At 53.1% G+C, this 16367-nt stretch overlaps 1 protein-coding gene across 1 annotated transcript in view; it reads left to right on the top strand.

Annotated features, from left to right (window-relative positions):
• Positions 1–16367, top strand: part of FAM222A (family with sequence similarity 222 member A) — a 56070-nt gene that overhangs the window by 15205 nt on the left and 24498 nt on the right. The window contains exon 2 of the mRNA XM_081037746.1: positions 13618–13745. Within this exon, the coding sequence (XP_080893872.1) occupies positions 13664–13745 (82 nt within the window). The 5' untranslated portion in view covers positions 13618–13663. The remainder of the gene's footprint in view (positions 1–13617; positions 13746–16367) is intronic.

Raw genomic sequence — 16367 nt, 5'->3', positions numbered from 1 at the left:
CTCTGTGCCACAGGTTCCCCTCCTGAAAGGTTGGGATAATAACAGTCCTTGCCCCAGGGAAGTTAGGACTCGGTGAGTGAATGACTGCAATGTGCTACGTCTGGCGGCTGTCACTGGGGGGATGTCCCTCCACCAGAACGCCCTCACCCCTCCACCATGCAGCTGGCCCGGAAAGACCTGGCTCACCAGACTCCCTGAGCCCCTGCTCTGTGCCAGGCACCGCCCTTGCCCCCAGATCACACAGTCGAGGGGCTCAGAGGCTCCGTCTGCCAGGAAACCGCTCCTGGCAACAACCCCTCTTCGTTCTCTGGGCTCCCTGGGAGCTCCGTCTGACCCGGGGCTGGGCTTGCTAGGTGTGAGCCTAATCATCTCTGCTGTGTCTGATTCTTCTCCAGTCCCACAGCCTGGCACACAGGAGGTGCACAGGCAAGCTTTGGCTAGTTGAGCCATCCCCGCTCCCCTGGGCATAGTTGGGGCTTGTCCCTAGGAGTTGAAGGACCAACTGTGCTGGGAGGAGTTGAGGTTTAGGTCTTGGAGCTCAAGGGTCTCGGGGCCAGGGCTGCAGACGCACCCCCAGTGTCCTCTTCCTGCTCTGCGTGGCCATGGACAAATCTCTTTACCTCTCTAAGCCTCTTGCTGTGACCTCTGGCACGTGACAGTGAAAGCTGAGGGTGGACATTGCTGGCACAGTGGGCACCTAGCGGGCAGGATTTCAAGGACCTGGAAGGGCAACCGTGAGAGTAGCCACTGTCCCTGAGTGAGTGATTGCACTCAAAGTTCAGTTATGTGGCTTCGTCCTCACGACGGCCAGGAAAGGAAGGTGTGGCTTCTAGCCCTTTTCCAGATGGAGACTTACGTAAGAGAGGTAAGAGAGGTAAGTGGCAGAGCCAGGGTTCAAACACAGCAGTTCTGGGTTTGCGCTTTAGCCGTGGTGCTCTTTGGGCCTCTCTGGATGCCGCCAGTCAGGAGCTGAGGCGGGCAGCGCCTCGAGGTCTGGAGAGCAAGGACCATTTGTGGTGCCATCCCGGTTGTGGTGGTAGAGGGCTAAGTCTATTGGTCTCAGAACATCCCCTTGGCATCAGCTTCTTGGCTTACAGTCATGCCAACCCCTCAGGACCAGGGTGGCACCTGGGGGAGGTGACCAGTCCTGTAGGACATTTGGTACCCACTTGGAATCCCAGCCTTCCTTTGGCACAGCCCTGCCAAGGCACGAGAGTCCCATAGACCCAGCTCCACAGCCAAACCCCACCAACAAACGCTCATCCTCTCTGAGCCTCTGCTCCCCACTAGAGAACAGGAGAAGAGGATACGCCCACACCTCTCAGGATGAGCCCAAGGCTGAGATGTGGTGTCCAGCACGTGGCCACTGCTGGGTGAAGCAGCCCCTGCCTGCACCTCCTAAGGGGCCCACCCCTTCTCCAAAGTTTCCCAACCCTTGTGCTTCCAGGACACGGCTGGGGGTGGGGCATGTGACAGTAAGTCTGAGAGGTGGCTTATGCCTTCTTGCTGCCAGCCCTGCCCCTGTGCCCACTCACCACTGTGTTGATGAGCCCTCTCTCGGTTCTCTGGGTGTCCAGGTGTTCCAGATGTGCGGAGGGGTTTGTCGGGTTTCAGTGAAAGGAGGGGGGAGAGATATCAAGGCAGATGACCAGAGAGGACAGGAAACCTGCACGCCCTGGGCCATACAAGGAGCCAGTGGGAAAAACAGGCCCCAATGTATCCCTTGGTTCAGTGAGGATTTATGGAGCATATGCTGTGTGCCTGGCCTTGAAGTAGAAAGAGGCTAGAGATGCGTCTGTGAGGCCCCAGCGTGGCCACTGCACTGCTGGGCACCCCTGGGCAAGCCATGTGGTCTCTTGGAACCCAACCTCCTCAAACAGCTGTGGAGAGGGTCGCAGTAAGATGACATTCAATGGCAGTTGGTTGAGAACGTGGGGATTGCACATGCAGGGGTTCAGACCCCTGCCCTACTCCTTGGCCAGTTCTAGTGGCCGTCCTGGAACTGTGAATGACGGGGGGCCTGGCTCCCTCCAGCCCCCCTTCTGAGGCTCAGAGAGCAAAAGCTGGGGGCTGGTGGGGTGCAAGAAGGAGGGCAAAGTTTCTTTTATCACCCCTATTACAAAAATAATATTCACCTTTTAGTATTTGGAAATGACAAGTCTGATGAAGGAAAATTCAGCTGTCTACTTGGTCTCATGAGGGGGACATTCTTGCCGGGAGTCAAGCATTCACGACGTGTCTGATTGCGCCTTGCCTAAATGACCAGCTTGGTCAAGCAGGGCTCACGTGAGCGAGTTGGGGCAGGGACACGACAGCACTGACGGGCCTGCTCTCTGCTGAGCCTGTCCTGGGCCTTGTACCCATCGGCATGCTCTGGCCTGAGCTTCTGGGAGCCACCTGCCCGCCTGCCTGCCCAGCAGCCCATTGTCGGGCCTGTGGGGGCTCCCAGCAGCCGTTCTGCGCACATCTGATCCCATCTTTTCCACATCAGATCATTTGTAACCGTCACCAGGCAATCGGGCCCGTCGCTGATTCAATCTCGGCTTTGTGCTGTCACAGCCGTTTTTCTGCGCGGGGCTGATTTTGAAAGGAGGCCCATCTTCTGGGCCTGCTTTTCATAAGTGGGGGGAGAGGGGAGGGTGTGTGTGTGTGTATGTGTGTGTGTGTGTGTGTACACGTCCCCCACCCATGTGGGTACACATACATACATACATACTGGTCTCAGCCTCTCACTGAGAGTACAGTTTGGAATGAGGTAGGGGTACAAGAGCCCCGAGCTGCGCCCCCTGACTCCCATCCTCTACCACTTGCCTACCCTGAACACCTACTGTGTGCCTCAGTGTGCAAACACAGCTGAATCTGTGCTCCAGTGGAGGAGATAGATGTTAAATTGTTCATCAGTAAAATAATTTCAGAGTGGTAATAACAATGAAGGAACTACAATGGTGACGGGATAATGGCCAGGGCAGAGGTTGCCGACTTACATGGGGGGATCAAGGAGGGCCTCTTGGAGGAGGTGATATTTGAGTTGAGGGGTGAATGAGGAGGCTGAGTTGGCACAGAGATTGCTACCCAGTCTGAACTGAGATGTCCCGTAAGTGTAGAATCCACCCCAGATTTAAAAGACTTCGTGTGAAAAAAAGAAATGTAAAATATTTGAGTATTGATTGTACTTTTAAGTGATACCATTTTGGATATACTGGATTAAATAAAATAAATTATTAAACATAATTTCTCCTGTGGCGACTAGACAATTTATGACACGTTACATTTCTCTGGGAGAGCACTGTAGTAGAGTATTTAGGTAGAAATAAAAATGCCAATGCAAAGGCCCTGGGGCGCAACCAAAGTTGGCCTGTTAGAGGACCAGAAGAAAAGGCAGGGCAGCTGAGCAGGGTTACCCGGGGGAGAAGGACAGTCCAGGGAAGGAGAGGGGAAGAGGTTCACGCAAGGCCTCTGAGGATATTATTGGAAAGGCCATGGGAGCCAGTGGGGGAGTTTTGAGCGGAGAAGGCAGTGAATTCCTCATGGAGAGGCTCAGCCTGGCCTCTGCAGGGTGGAGAATGGCGTGTTGGGCCGTGTGGAAGCTGGGAGGTGATGGGGCACGTGATCGGAGCAGGGGTCTGTTGTAGAAAAGTGCTGACAGGAACTGCTGGAGGGCTGGCTGGACCGGATCTCACTCCCCCCCCCACCCCCCGCTGCCCCCACAAAGCTCACTGCTTCTCTCCATGCTGGATTTCCAAGCCTCTGAGCTGTCCTGTCCTCCAGCCTCTCTCCTCACCCATCTCCACCTCCCCTGGCTGCCACTGCCTCGTCCCGGAGCAGCTGCTTCCTGTCACGTCAGTGAATTTACAGTATACCCCAGCATCCTGGCCGTCCGTGGTCCAATCCCTTTTAAAAAGCTAGTTGAAAGAAAGGTGATGATGCATGTTTACTGTAGAAAAATTAGAAATGCAGAGAAGCACAAAGAAGAAAACTCAGACTCCCCAGAGATAAACAGTCACGCAGCCAGGTGGTGGCGTAGCTAGGGTTGGAACCCAGGCGGTCTGGCCCCTGCACCCCAGTGCTCTCTATTATTGGGGTGCCCTGCGGCCTGATGACACACAGGGAGCTCCTCCACCCAAAAAGGGATTAGAGATACTGCATTCCCCACCCAGCCCAGCAAAGGGTGGAAGCCGTGTGTGGTTCCTCTGTGTGTGTGTGTGTGTGTGTGTGTGTGTGTGTGTGTGTGTGTGTGTGTTGGTTCTATTGTTGGGCTCCAGTGCCCTGTCCTGTTGCCCAGCCCCTGCCCCAAGTCTCCACTTATTTCTGCACCAGCCTGACCTCTGGAAGCATCTCTTGAACCTTGGCTTCAGGCTAAAATCAAGACCAGCCTTCACCAGCCACTTGTATCCTCCCCTCCCACCTCGGCTTCTCAGCCTCTTTTCCCCTAAGCACTCCTGGCTATTCCTGCTGGGGCCCAGTCTTCTTCCCTTCCTCCTCTCTCCTTGGGGTCTAATCCTCTTCCCTTCTCTTCTGCGAGGCTTTCCTGCCGTTTCCACCAACCAGCCCGTGTCCCCGGCAGCCCCTTCTGCCTCGGGCCTTTGTTTGCTCGTGGGTACGGTGACCATAATAATTCTCTCTTTCTCCCGAGTTGGGGGTAGGTTAAATGAGGTGATGTCTGTAAAGTGCTGAGCCCATGGGGAACACTGGAAATAAAAACTATCTCCTATTATTACTCTGATTGTTAGATTTTCTCCTTTCCTGTCGTTGAGTTAAGCCGGAACGGTGGGTACAAGAATGGGGGTGGGCAGGGGAACAGGTGAGAGGATAGCTGGGAGCAGCTAACCCCTCCCAGGTCCTTGATGGGTCTTACTTTTGCCCTTTGCACACACAGTTCCAGCTGTTATCCTGTTATCCTGTGTCATCTGGTAACGCTCACTGTCCGTTTGGTCTCTGCTAATATGTTGCTCCTTCAGGAAGGTTCTGTGACTCTCTCCAAAAATGCTGGGTTGAGGCCTTTCCCCTGAGCTCCCTCAGCCCTCAGTGTAGCGTCAGAACACTGCTGTGCTGATCCCCAGCTTCACCCACCCCCACCCCTTTTCTGGGGGGTGATGATGGAGACTTGATGGCACTTGTCATCAAGAGCCAAAGCCAGAGCTAGGCGAGGGAAGGTCTCCAATGACGCGTACAGTTGGCCCCACCCCAAACTTCCCACCCTGAGCTCTGGCTGTCAGGGAAGAATGCTTCAGGGCTGGAAGCTGGGGGGGGGGTCTGAGATTCAGGTGCTTTGCTCCCCCTTCTAGGGCTTACGAAAGGATCATTTGCATGAGAATGAGCCCCCCATTCACTCGCTAGGTGCTGCCCCTGGGGGGACCTTGGCTCTAGGAGAGGGCCACCAGGTCTGTGGCCAGTGGCAACGACTGCCCCTTTAACCTCATCACTGAAGGGGGCAGCTTTTGAGCCTTCATATAAGCCCCCCCAATACATCCACCGAGCACCTTCTCTTCGCCTCGCCCTGCCCTGAACCAGCGGTTATCCACAGGAAGTTGATCGCCCCACCTTGAGGTGGGGGTCCCTGCGCCTGTCCCCTCTGTCATGGTGACTCGGCCTGGCCTTGTACAGATGGCGTGCTCTCTATTATTCACCAAGAGGGTTTCTTCTTCAACCTGAAGCTGCTGCAACTTCTCCACACACACCAATTTCTTTCACGTCTCCATATGCTTGCCTGTACAGTCCTCTGCTTGGGACCCTCTCCCATTGCCTTCTTCACTTGGCTGTATCCTACCAACTTCCCTGTTGATGGCGATGATTGTGGTGATAATAAAAAATCATACTAATAATGGCTACCACTTAGGAAGTTACTGTTATGACTCTGGCACTTTATTTGTACTAATTTGTGGTAAGGAGTTAACCCCTCTTTGAGATGAGGAAACTGAGGCTCAGAGGAATTTGCCATAGGCCACAGAGTTAAGGAGGAAAGCTGGGATTTAGTTAAGAGATAAAGCTCAGGGGGTATAGTACCGTGGAGACTAACCTGAGGAGACAGCAGCGCTGTCCTTTTGTCTTGACACTCCCATCTTGGCTTGTTACCCTGCTATGTAATTGCCCCTCTGACTCCCTTCTCCATCAGGGTCTGTCACTACCTCAGCATTTAGCACAGGCTCTGGCGCACAGTACGTGTGGGTGCTTAATTGTCATGCCATCTCGGAGAGGTTAGACTGCTGCCCAGGGCAGATACACTGTTAGTTCCCATGGCGACTGACGTCACTATGCTCCCAGGCTTGGCCCCGCCCCTTTCTCCAGGGCACTTGCGCTGGGATCTGGCCGTGGTGCTGAAGGCCCGGACCGCCGCCCACCCCCAGACCTCAGGCCTGCGTTCCGCTTGGACGCTTCCTGAGCCCCTCCTCGCCCTGCCTCCCCGAGCCAGGCTCTCGCCCATCCTTCCTTCAGCTGACGGTTTCCTGAGGGCCTGCTTTGCACGGGCACTGGTCCTAGCATCCTGAACCCAGGGGGAACTGGTCAGGGAGAGGCACGCGAGGAGCCCTATTCAGTCGATTACTCATCAGACGTTCATTAAGCACTTTACATGTCTCCGAGACACCCTTGAGAAACCTGGACTTCCGTTGAAAGCCGAGTAGAATTTCAAGGGGTAGAGATGTGGGAAGGCCTTGCAAACAGAAGGGATTACGTGGGCAAAGGCCTGCCAGTGTGGCGGTGAGGTGTTTTCTGGGGGATGCCTGCCTTGGGACTTCTCTGTCCAGAATGAGTGATTGTCAGTTCCCTTTTTGGCCTCTCCTGGGCCCAGACCTGCCAGTTTCTGTAGCTCCCGTGCCTCACCCAGGTCCAGATGAGGTGCTAGGAACAGTGAGTGAGGGCTGAATGGAGGGGTGTCGCCCAACCAGAGACTGGCATTTCTGTCCTGGGACCAGAGGGGGCCAGGTATGTTCTGTGTCCAGATTTGCATTTTAGAGAGACCTCCAATGGTGGGGATGAATGCAGCAGTAATCTTGGCAGTAGATGAGGCCTCCTGTTGAACGGGGGCAATGCCCCCCGCATCCCCGCCTTAAAAAAAACGAAAGTGAAAATCCCCTTCTCGTGCTGTGGCCCAAATGGCAGTGGGAAATAATCACTTTTCACAGGCCCCTTATCCACAGCCAAGCCCTGCGCCAGTTTAATCAGCAGTGCCAGTGTGACTTAAAGATTCCCAGGCTTGAGAGAGCAGGAGAGGGGTTAAAGAAAATTACCCTCTCCTCCGCCATGCTAATGTAATCTCTAACCAGATCTGCCTAGGCGCAGCTCAAATTGCTTTTTAGATTAACATTTAATTATTAACAGGGTCCCCTGGAAGGCCTCAGGCTTGGAACAGGGGTGGGGGAGGGAGCGGCAGGAGGGGGCTGGGAGTGGGCTTTTCCTCTGGCTGCTTTGCAGAGAGATAGAGTGGGGGCGGGGGAGAGGGAAAGGGTAGGGGAGAGTGGGGTCAGGAAGGGAGTAAGAAAGGAGACGGTGGGAAAGGAGAACGACAGGGAGGCAGACACAGTAAGAGAAAGGGAGAGACAGGAGAGGAAGAAAGACAGACAGTGGATCCCCCTGTTGGGGGGGGACCGGGCACCCAGATTCCCTGGCACTCCTGGGCGAGGGTTTCTCATTCCGTTCTGGCCAGGAGCAGGCAGATCCCGCCCGCGATGTTTAAGGAGGACTGAGCTCTCTGAGGCTTCATGCTGGCCCGGCTCGTGGTGGTAGGAACCACGCAAAAAAGCCACCCACTCAGGGCCATCCAGTCAGGATCTGACCCTAGCTCTCCCAGCCTCCCAATCCATTGCTCATTCCCCTCCCCAGGCCCTGGGCCTCCTGCCACCACTTCAAATTCTTCCCTGCATTTGGGGACTGACTCTGTGGCCCGGCCTGGGTGAAGGAGAATGGGCTTCACGTACAGCAATGTTGTGAGGCCCTGGGAATAACAGGCATCTCCTTCGCTTAGGCCTAACGCTCCACTAATTGCTGTACATGAACTGCTGGGTTTTTCTAGCTTCGTGTCTCATCCCCACTCAAGATTCTAAATCCCTCAAGGATGGACTGCTTCTAGAAACCCCTCTGTGTGCCAGTGCGCCAAGGACCTAGCCCTGTGTCTTGCACAAAGCTAGGATTGTGTTTGCAAACCAGATGATAATATCCCCTCATGCAGACTTGGATGGCCCTCCTACCGTCTGCTGGCCTACTCCCCATCAAGATTCAGTGAGGGAGACAGACTCACAGAGGTGCCAGGACTTCTTCAAGGTCAATCAGAACCCCAGTGCTTGGCACTGGCTGGCAGGTGCCACCCTGAGGCCTCCAGGGCTGGCCCTCCTCTCTGAACTCCTAGTCTCATTAGACGCTAGGAAGGGCCGGACTGGCATGACCTTCGCCTCCAAGCCACCGCCAGTCTTTGGCCTTGAGTGGAGCCACAGAGGCCAGAGTAGGCAGCCCCAGGGAGAGAGGAAGGACAGGGGCTGGAAGTGGCATGCTCCTTGGCCTTCCTAGGATCCCAGCCTCACGCTGCTGGGGAGCCTGAGTATGTACTCACATTGCGCCCTGCTCCAAGGCTCCAAGGCCAGCCCAGCATGGCGAGGGGCAGACTGCTGACTACAGGGAAAGTTCTGCCCACCTGTCGCTTCAGGGAAACATTGGAGGCCAGCGGGAGGAACCAGCCCATTTTTAATGGGCCAGTTTTGGGAGTGGGAAGCCAGTCTGGTTGGATGTCCCCTTTTGGTAGGACACCCACCAATTTTCATTCTCCCAGCATGTGGCACAGGACTGGCCCACAGAAGATGCTCAGGGAGTGTTTGCTGCCTGCCTACATGCATGCATGAATGAATGAGAATGATGGGTGGGGAAATAACAGCCACTTCAAAATAGTTTCCTCTCAGAGGCCGGGCCTAGGCTTTCTCCATCTCAGTATTGCTGTGCCCAAGGCAGGCCTTACACTTGTCCTCCGTGAATATTTATGGGATAAGTGGCCTCCTTGGGAGCCTGTCCTCCTTCCCCTCCTCTAACCTCCTCCCTCTCTGTGACCCCAGCCCCTCCTGGAGTAGCATCAAAGGCGATTTGGGCCTTGGGGAGAAGCAGGCTTTTGCTTCTGCGCCTCCTGCCTAGCTGTCTGGGAGCTGGAGGCTGGCAGGTCCCCAACCACGATGGAGCCAGGGGTGCGGGCTGTACAGAGTGGGGCTGAGGGTGCAGCTCTGGTGGGGGTTGACACCCTCGGGCTGTGCCACCTGAAAGCTGTGTGACCTTGTGCAGATGACTTCCCCTCTCTGTGACCGTTTCCTAATCTGTAAAATGGGACTGAAAACAGAGCGGATCACAGAAGCGGCTAGGAGAATGTGGCGAGGTATAACAGACAGGATGTACGTGGGGTGTGGCACAGAGAAAGCACCTGATAAACGTGCTACTTGTGGGGGGATTGTTGTTCTCGCGTCACCTCCTCCCATTGGTCTGGGGGTCCCGAAAGCCAGATAGAAAGGGAGAGATGACAAAAGGCAGGCAGGGCCCCAGACCCCAATTCTCTGGTTGTTTTTTTTTAAATAAAAATAAAGAGGCTTTAGACATCCTTCTCCTTCCTATGCATTGTTCTGCCAAGGCAAACAGCACAGACTCAATTCCTCCTTGGACTTGAAAAGTTCCTTGCTTTCTTTCCCCTCCCCTGTCACATTTCCTTTATCTAAATCCTCAGCTATGAAAGGGCATATCGACAGCTGGGGGCGTTATCTGGTGGAGGGGACCTTTTCCTAGGGGTGCCTCTGAGATAAGGTGTCTTATCAGCCCCCATGTCAGGGATGGTGCCAAAGCATTCTAATCATTGAGGCTTGCGACACGTCCCCCTCCCCCTCCCCTTTTTTATTATTAAAGTCACAAAAGACCTTGGGCTTATAAACAGCCCGATTTGCAGATAGCGTTTTAAAATGAGCAGCGCTCCCAGGATGGTCCCTGGCTGGGGGAGTAATGAGTGTGGGTGGGGGCTCTGAAGGGCTGGCTTTCTGCAGATGGGATGATGCTAAACAGAGAAGGGGCAGGGTGGGGTCACGGGAGGATCAAGAGTGTTTTAGGTGCCTGCCCCAGTTCTGTCCCCCGCTTGCTGTGTGACCTTGTGCAGGGCAGTTGGCTTCTCTGGGCCTCTGTCACTTCATCTGATAATAACCAGTTCATTGATTCAGCCATTCATTCAGCACCTGTTTATTGAAAGGTTACTGTGCCAGGCACTGGGGAGAAAGACAAATAAGACATGGTCCTTGGCCCTGAGAAACTCAGAGTCCAGTGGACAAAGACAGACATGAAAATTGGCAGTTACAGCTCGGTGTGATGAGGGCTGTGAAGGCAGATGCCCAGAGGTGGGGAGCCAGAGTCCAAGTTAAAGTGGATCAGGGAAGCAGTGCTGTAGGCAGAAGGAGCGGCGCAGGCAAAGGTTTAGAGGTGTGAGGCACCAGGCTGGCAGGAGGGCTACGAGGAAGCTGGGAGAGACGAAGGTGGCAGGTCATGGTGGCCCCGAGGGCCAGGCAAGGAGGGCTGGTTTCTAGTGTGAGGCCAGACAGAAGTATTAAGGCCAAGAAGAGGGATCTGACTTCGTTTTGCATGTAGATAATGGAGATGATACAGAAACTGGAGGTGGTGGTCCATTCGTCCTCATGCTCAGCTGGCCCTTGTCCCCCTCCCACCCTGGCCCCCCACCTTCCCCAGCAGCAGGACACGGGGTTCCTAGGAGAATGGGCAGTGAGTTGGGGGAATCGGGGGGGGGCCTTTAGAAACGGGGGATGAATGCAGGTGACCGCACTGGAAAGGCAGAGCTGAGGCCTCAGGGGAATTGTGTCCCGACTTGGGGTAGATGACCTCCTGCCTCCCACAACTGCCTGGGTGTCCATTATCAGTGCCCTCTCCAAACCAGAGTCCGACTGGAAGGACAGGAGAGGGAGTCCAGAGAGGCCCCAGAACATACAGCTTGCCCCTCCCCTACTAACAATTATAGCCCCCAGCCTGCCCTTTTCAGCTGCAAAGCATGCTGGGATGCGTGGCAGTAGGGACGTGTGGGGGTCTGGGCTTCTGGGAAAGGCCAGAGGATGGGGCTGCGCCAGTCCAGGACCCTGGAGGAAAATGACCTGGGAGGGGTCATGGAGCCCCTTTTGTGAGCGAGGGGCAGTCTCTTCCCTTGGGTGCACAGCGGGAGCTGGGCTGCAGAGGTTGCGGGCTTCCAGCCCAGGTTTCTTCAGGCACTGGGTCACTGTCCTCCCTCCTCTCCAGCCCAGCACTGCCCCGGGCTGTGGGCAGCACTGTAGCCCAGTGGTGAGGGGGCAGGTTCCCCCAGCCATTGCCTGCTGGGTGCCACTGGGCAGGGTGCCGCTTCCCTTTGGCCTGGGTTTCCCCATCTGTGGAGGGAGAGGCTTGGGACAGATGGGAGCGCTGGCCTTGTCCAACCCCTGCATCAGAGAGGCAGGAGGTGGAGGCTGCCCTTGGCTGGAGTGGGGGACAGAAGCTGTGCCGTGGGGTTGCCACTGGCCTCTTGCTTTCCAGGTGTGCATGTCTGTGTCTGTAGATTGCCTCTGTGTGTGTGAGAAGGTGCCAGACGGTGTGGAGGGGTGTGTCACGTGGTGTGGGCAAGGGTGCAGCAGTTATATGCCCCTGTGCAGGCAGACATGCAGTGAGTGAGTACGTGTGCGTGGACACCCAGTGTGGTGGACGGCATGTCCAAGTGTCCCCAAGTGTCCGCGAGGAGCAGAGCATGTCCACGGTGTGCGGCTGTGTCCTAAAGGGCCCCAGTGAGGCCTGTTCCTGCCGCCTGCTCACGTCCCGAGTCCCCAAGGAGCCGGTGCCTCGTTCCCTCAGTCAAGGGTTTTCATCTCTGCAATAAGCCCCACTTCATTCCCTTTTTAAACTGTATAATTTCTGCCTGATTGTAATGGCATATTTTAAAATTACCAGAAATCAAAGCCAGAAAGTGGATACTGTAGCTTTTATTACGTCGTCGCTGTGTTAAAGCTGGCGATTGGGGGGTGGGGGAAGGATGAGAACCACCTACCCTCCCCCATCTATCCTCTACTTTCTCGCTCTTGTTTTTTTTTTTTTTAGACAGTAATAGAAGAAAATTGGTTTTGAAACTGAATAAAAGTCCCTTTCAGTGTAAATCATTTCTTTCAGGGTACCTTTGCTGAAAGTAAAATAGAGCATAATGAAAGGTGGTTACGTGATTGTCTTTCATTTACCAAGAGGCCAGGACAGACAGGAGGCTGCAACCGTCTCGGGGAAATACAAGATTGGAATAATTGCGTGGTAACAAGGAGCTTGTTGTGAAATTAGTATCTTAAGAAAGTAGTGAAAAAAGGCTTTTCCTCATGAATACTTCATTATTAGAAGAAAGCTGCAGAATTTAGGGCTCCAGACACCTGTTTAGTATTAAATAACTTCCTTTTCTTCCCCTTAAACCGCCCCCCAATCCCCAACCCCCCCCCACCCCCCCGGTCCCTCCACCACCACCACACACACTCTCTTCTTTCTTTTTTAAAACTAGCATGAGGTTTGAGTTGGCCAAGCTTGGCTGCTTGGGACTCTGGGCATGGGGGTGGTGTGGGGTCAGGAGGTCGTAGGGATGGGGTGCCCAGGCTGGTTGGCCATCAGGGGTGTCCAGTGTTCAGCTCACCCCTGAGCCTGCTGTCTCCTTACTAAGAAGAGAAGAAGGGAAAGACCTGGCAGGGAAAGCCCCACCCTCTCCCATGGCCTCCAGGGAAGGCCTTGCCTGTAACACCCTGCTCCTCAGGGACTCTGGGTTCTCAGAAAAGTGGGTTTTGTGAGAATAAATGTGCATTTCCATATGAACGCTGGGCATCTGACTCTGGGTGAGCGAGCAAACGTGGATCTGCCTGGAGTCACATCTGAGCTGCCAGCTATGGGTACGCCTGCCCAGCCTGCCAGGGCTGCCCTGTCCATTGGGGTGGGGAACTCGGTCAGGGAGCCCTGGTGGCCCTTTGGGACCTGGGCTCAGGGCTCAGGCTGAGGTCAAGGCCAAGCTCAGCATGGGTCAGGGTGGGAGCCCCCCTCGTTCTCTCCGGGATGCCATCCTGGACATCGGCCCTCCAAGGTGATGTGAGCAGACCCCAGACAAGAGGCAGGCCAGCTTCAATAAACTGGAACACGCATGCGCTCACTGGCAGTTCCTGGGCACCTCTCCATGCAGCTTCCAAAATGACCAGACGGGGTCTGTGCCCTTGATGAGCTCAAGGCTGAAGGGGGCAGGACTACAGATCTGCTCCCAGGTGGTTACGAAGGAACTGGAAGCCACCACCTGGAAGGAAACATAGACGGGCGAGGAGCTGAGCAGGCCTGTGGCATCAGGGAAGCCACCCTGGGGGAGGTGACCCACCCTCTGAGCAGTTCTGGCCCCGTCATGGTAGAAGTCCACCACTCAGGAGATCTGGATTCTTTTCCTTCCTGTGAGGCCATGCAGCAGCCTCTTGATACCTCTCAGTGTCATCTGTCAAACAGGAAGGGTGTCTGCTTAGAAAGTCTCCGATGTTCTGCAGGGTAGTGGGGAGGCTGCTGGCGGGGAGTCCCAGCTGAGGGAGGTGGGAGGTGGGCATGGCAGCCCATGTGACAAGCACTTCATGTCCCTCCTCACAGGGAACCTGCTGCAGAGCGTGCCGCACCGCAGGCCCCCAGCTCAGCCATGCTGGCCTGTCTGCAGAGGACCCAGAACCCACCAGGCCAACACCTGGCCTGCCCGAGCAAGAGCCTGGAGCTGCGGAAGTGTGAGTGGGAGCCCTCACCCTGCACAATACCCCCTCTGCCTCTCCCGTCCCTCTGCCCACCCTGAGTCCACAGGGCTCTGTTTCTGTTCCTGGACACACCAGCCTTGTCTTACCTCAGACCTTTGCAGGGCAGTACCCACACAGGGAAGGAATGCCCTTCGCACGCCAGCCCTGTGTGGAGCTTGCTGTGTTCCTCTCGGCCTTTGCTCATGCAGTGCTGGTTCCTCAGAGGCCCTCCCCCACAGTTACACCCACTCCCTTTGTCTGGCCAGCTCCCACTGGGTGTGACCGCCTTCCCAGCAGCCTTCTCTAACTACTGCCAGCACCATGGCCCCAATGCCAGCCGCCCCTGTGACCCTACCAGATGCCATGTCTGTCTCGCTCACCACCATTTTCCTGCATTAGCGGAGAGTAGAATAAGGAGGAAGCAAATAGCCCTGAACGGAATCCCCGTTCAGGGCCTGATTCGCTGTGTCTCCTTTCCCTCTAGGGGCCTTGCTTTTTCAATGTGTCAGATTCAGGAGCTGGACTTGGTACCACCAAGGGTCTGTCCCCGTGGGATAGGATCCCACGCCCTCTGATCAGATTATTTTTAGCCACCCTAGGATTTTGTTGTTGTTGTTGTTGTTTTAGTTGTGAAGAATTTGGAAACATTTAAAAACAGAGCGATTTGTATAAAAATCTGGCTTTCTAGTGTCTCTTGACAAAAAATCGGAGGATCTGGAAACAGGCTTGTGGTCCTGTAGCAGCCATTGGTTAGAACTGAACGATTGCCTTTTTAAAGGGGACGCCCCTCCCCCGTGCACCTCAGTCCCCACCCCGCCCTAGTACCTATCCTATTTAGCAGTGTGCTTACACAAAAGCAGTGTGCTTTTTTCCTTTTTAATATGTGTCTTCAGAGATGGTAATACATTCACGTGGTCCAACATTCAAAAGGAATGAAAGGGTGTACAGACAAAAGCCTCCCTCTCCCCACGTTGTCCAGCCCCATTTACTTCCAGAGGCAGCCTGTGTTGTCAGCTTCCTGTGTGTCCTTTATGCACGTCCCATCAAATGTGTGTACACACTGTCCTGCACCTCACTTTTTCACTTAGCAATACATCCTATCATCCTATCCTGTCAGCCTCTAAGAAGCTTCCTTATTCTTTTGCCATATAGGATGATCCATAATTTATTTGACTAGTCCCCTAAGTAGAACCATATCCCATCTGTTGCTAAATAACCACAAAGGTGTGACTAAAACTACAGGATAAATTTCTAGACGTGGAAATACGGTGTCAAAGGTATGTGCATTTGTAATTTTGATAGATGTGGTCTGACCGACTTATCTAGTCATCGCTTTGGTCCATTTTCCCAATTGGGTTGTTTTTGTCCTTACTGATTTGTAGGAGCGCTTTGAATATGATGGAATTAGACCTTGGATTTTTGTGTCATATTTATAATGCCCCTCCTCATGCTGAAATTATTAAAAATAAAACAAAACAAAACAAAAACCACAGAACTTCTCCCACAGGATTTCTTCTAGTTCTTTTACATTTTAAGTTTTAAAATATCTGATAATCCGATTGTTTTGTAATTTATCTGGTGTCAGGTGTGAGGTTGTGGATTCAAGTCTCATCAAGCATCACTGCAATAATGTTCTCATTTTTGTAGCATTATAATACATTTAAACATTTTTAAACAGCTTTATGGAGATGTAACTCACATACAATCCACCCATTTGAAGTGCACGATTCAATGGTTTTTAGGATATTTACAGAATTTTACAGCCATCACCACAGTCAATTTTAGAGCATTTTTATAACCTCAAGAAGAAATCCCTTACCCATTAGCAGTCATTCCCTTATTCCCTCACCTACTTCTTTCTCTATAGATTCCCATATTCTGGACTCTCGTAAGGAGGGAATCGTATATTCATAGTATGTGGCCTTTTATGGCTGGCTTCTTTCACTTAACAGAATGTTTTCAAGGTTCATCTATATTGTAGCGTGTGTAAAACATATTTTAATATTTGGTGGTGTGTGTTCCTTGTCATTCACCTGCCCCCCATGCAGAGTTTCCTTGATGTGCTGTTTGTTTCTCTGTCTGAACTATAGAAATCATCTAGGTAAGAACAAAAATCCCGTTTGTGTTTTTACTGGGACTGCATTCAATTTATAAATTAATTTAGGAAGAAATGCCATTTTTGGACGATGTCTTTCCCTTCAAAAACATGATATACCCTTCTCTTTGTTCAGATTTTCCCATGCGTCCCTTGGGATGTTTTAATATTTTGCTTCATTTAAATCTTGTACATTTTCTAAGTTTACGTCTTCTGGATAGCATTTTTTGGCTAGTCTTTTCTTCCATAAATGGAGGTTGTTTATATAAAGGCTATTAAGTCTTACCACCTTCCTGAAATCTTCTGTTTGTAATGATTTTTTAATTTAGTCTCTTAGGTTTTCCAGTTACACTATCATATCACTTGCAAATGCTCATTTTACCTCCTACATTGGAAGTTTTATACCTTAATTTCTTTGTCTTTTTAATAGTGTTGGCTTCTATCCCTGGAACAATGAAAAATAATAATGGTGACAATAGATATTCTTGCTTTGTCCCTGACTTGAACGAGAAGCTTCTAGT

The sequence above is a fragment of the Rhinolophus hipposideros genome, assembly GCF_964194185.1.
Source record: "Rhinolophus hipposideros genome assembly, chromosome: 24".
Taxonomy (NCBI): domain Eukaryota; kingdom Metazoa; phylum Chordata; class Mammalia; order Chiroptera; family Rhinolophidae; genus Rhinolophus; species Rhinolophus hipposideros.
Note: the sequence above shows the minus strand (reverse complement) of the source record. Positions and strands in the feature narration are given on the sequence as shown.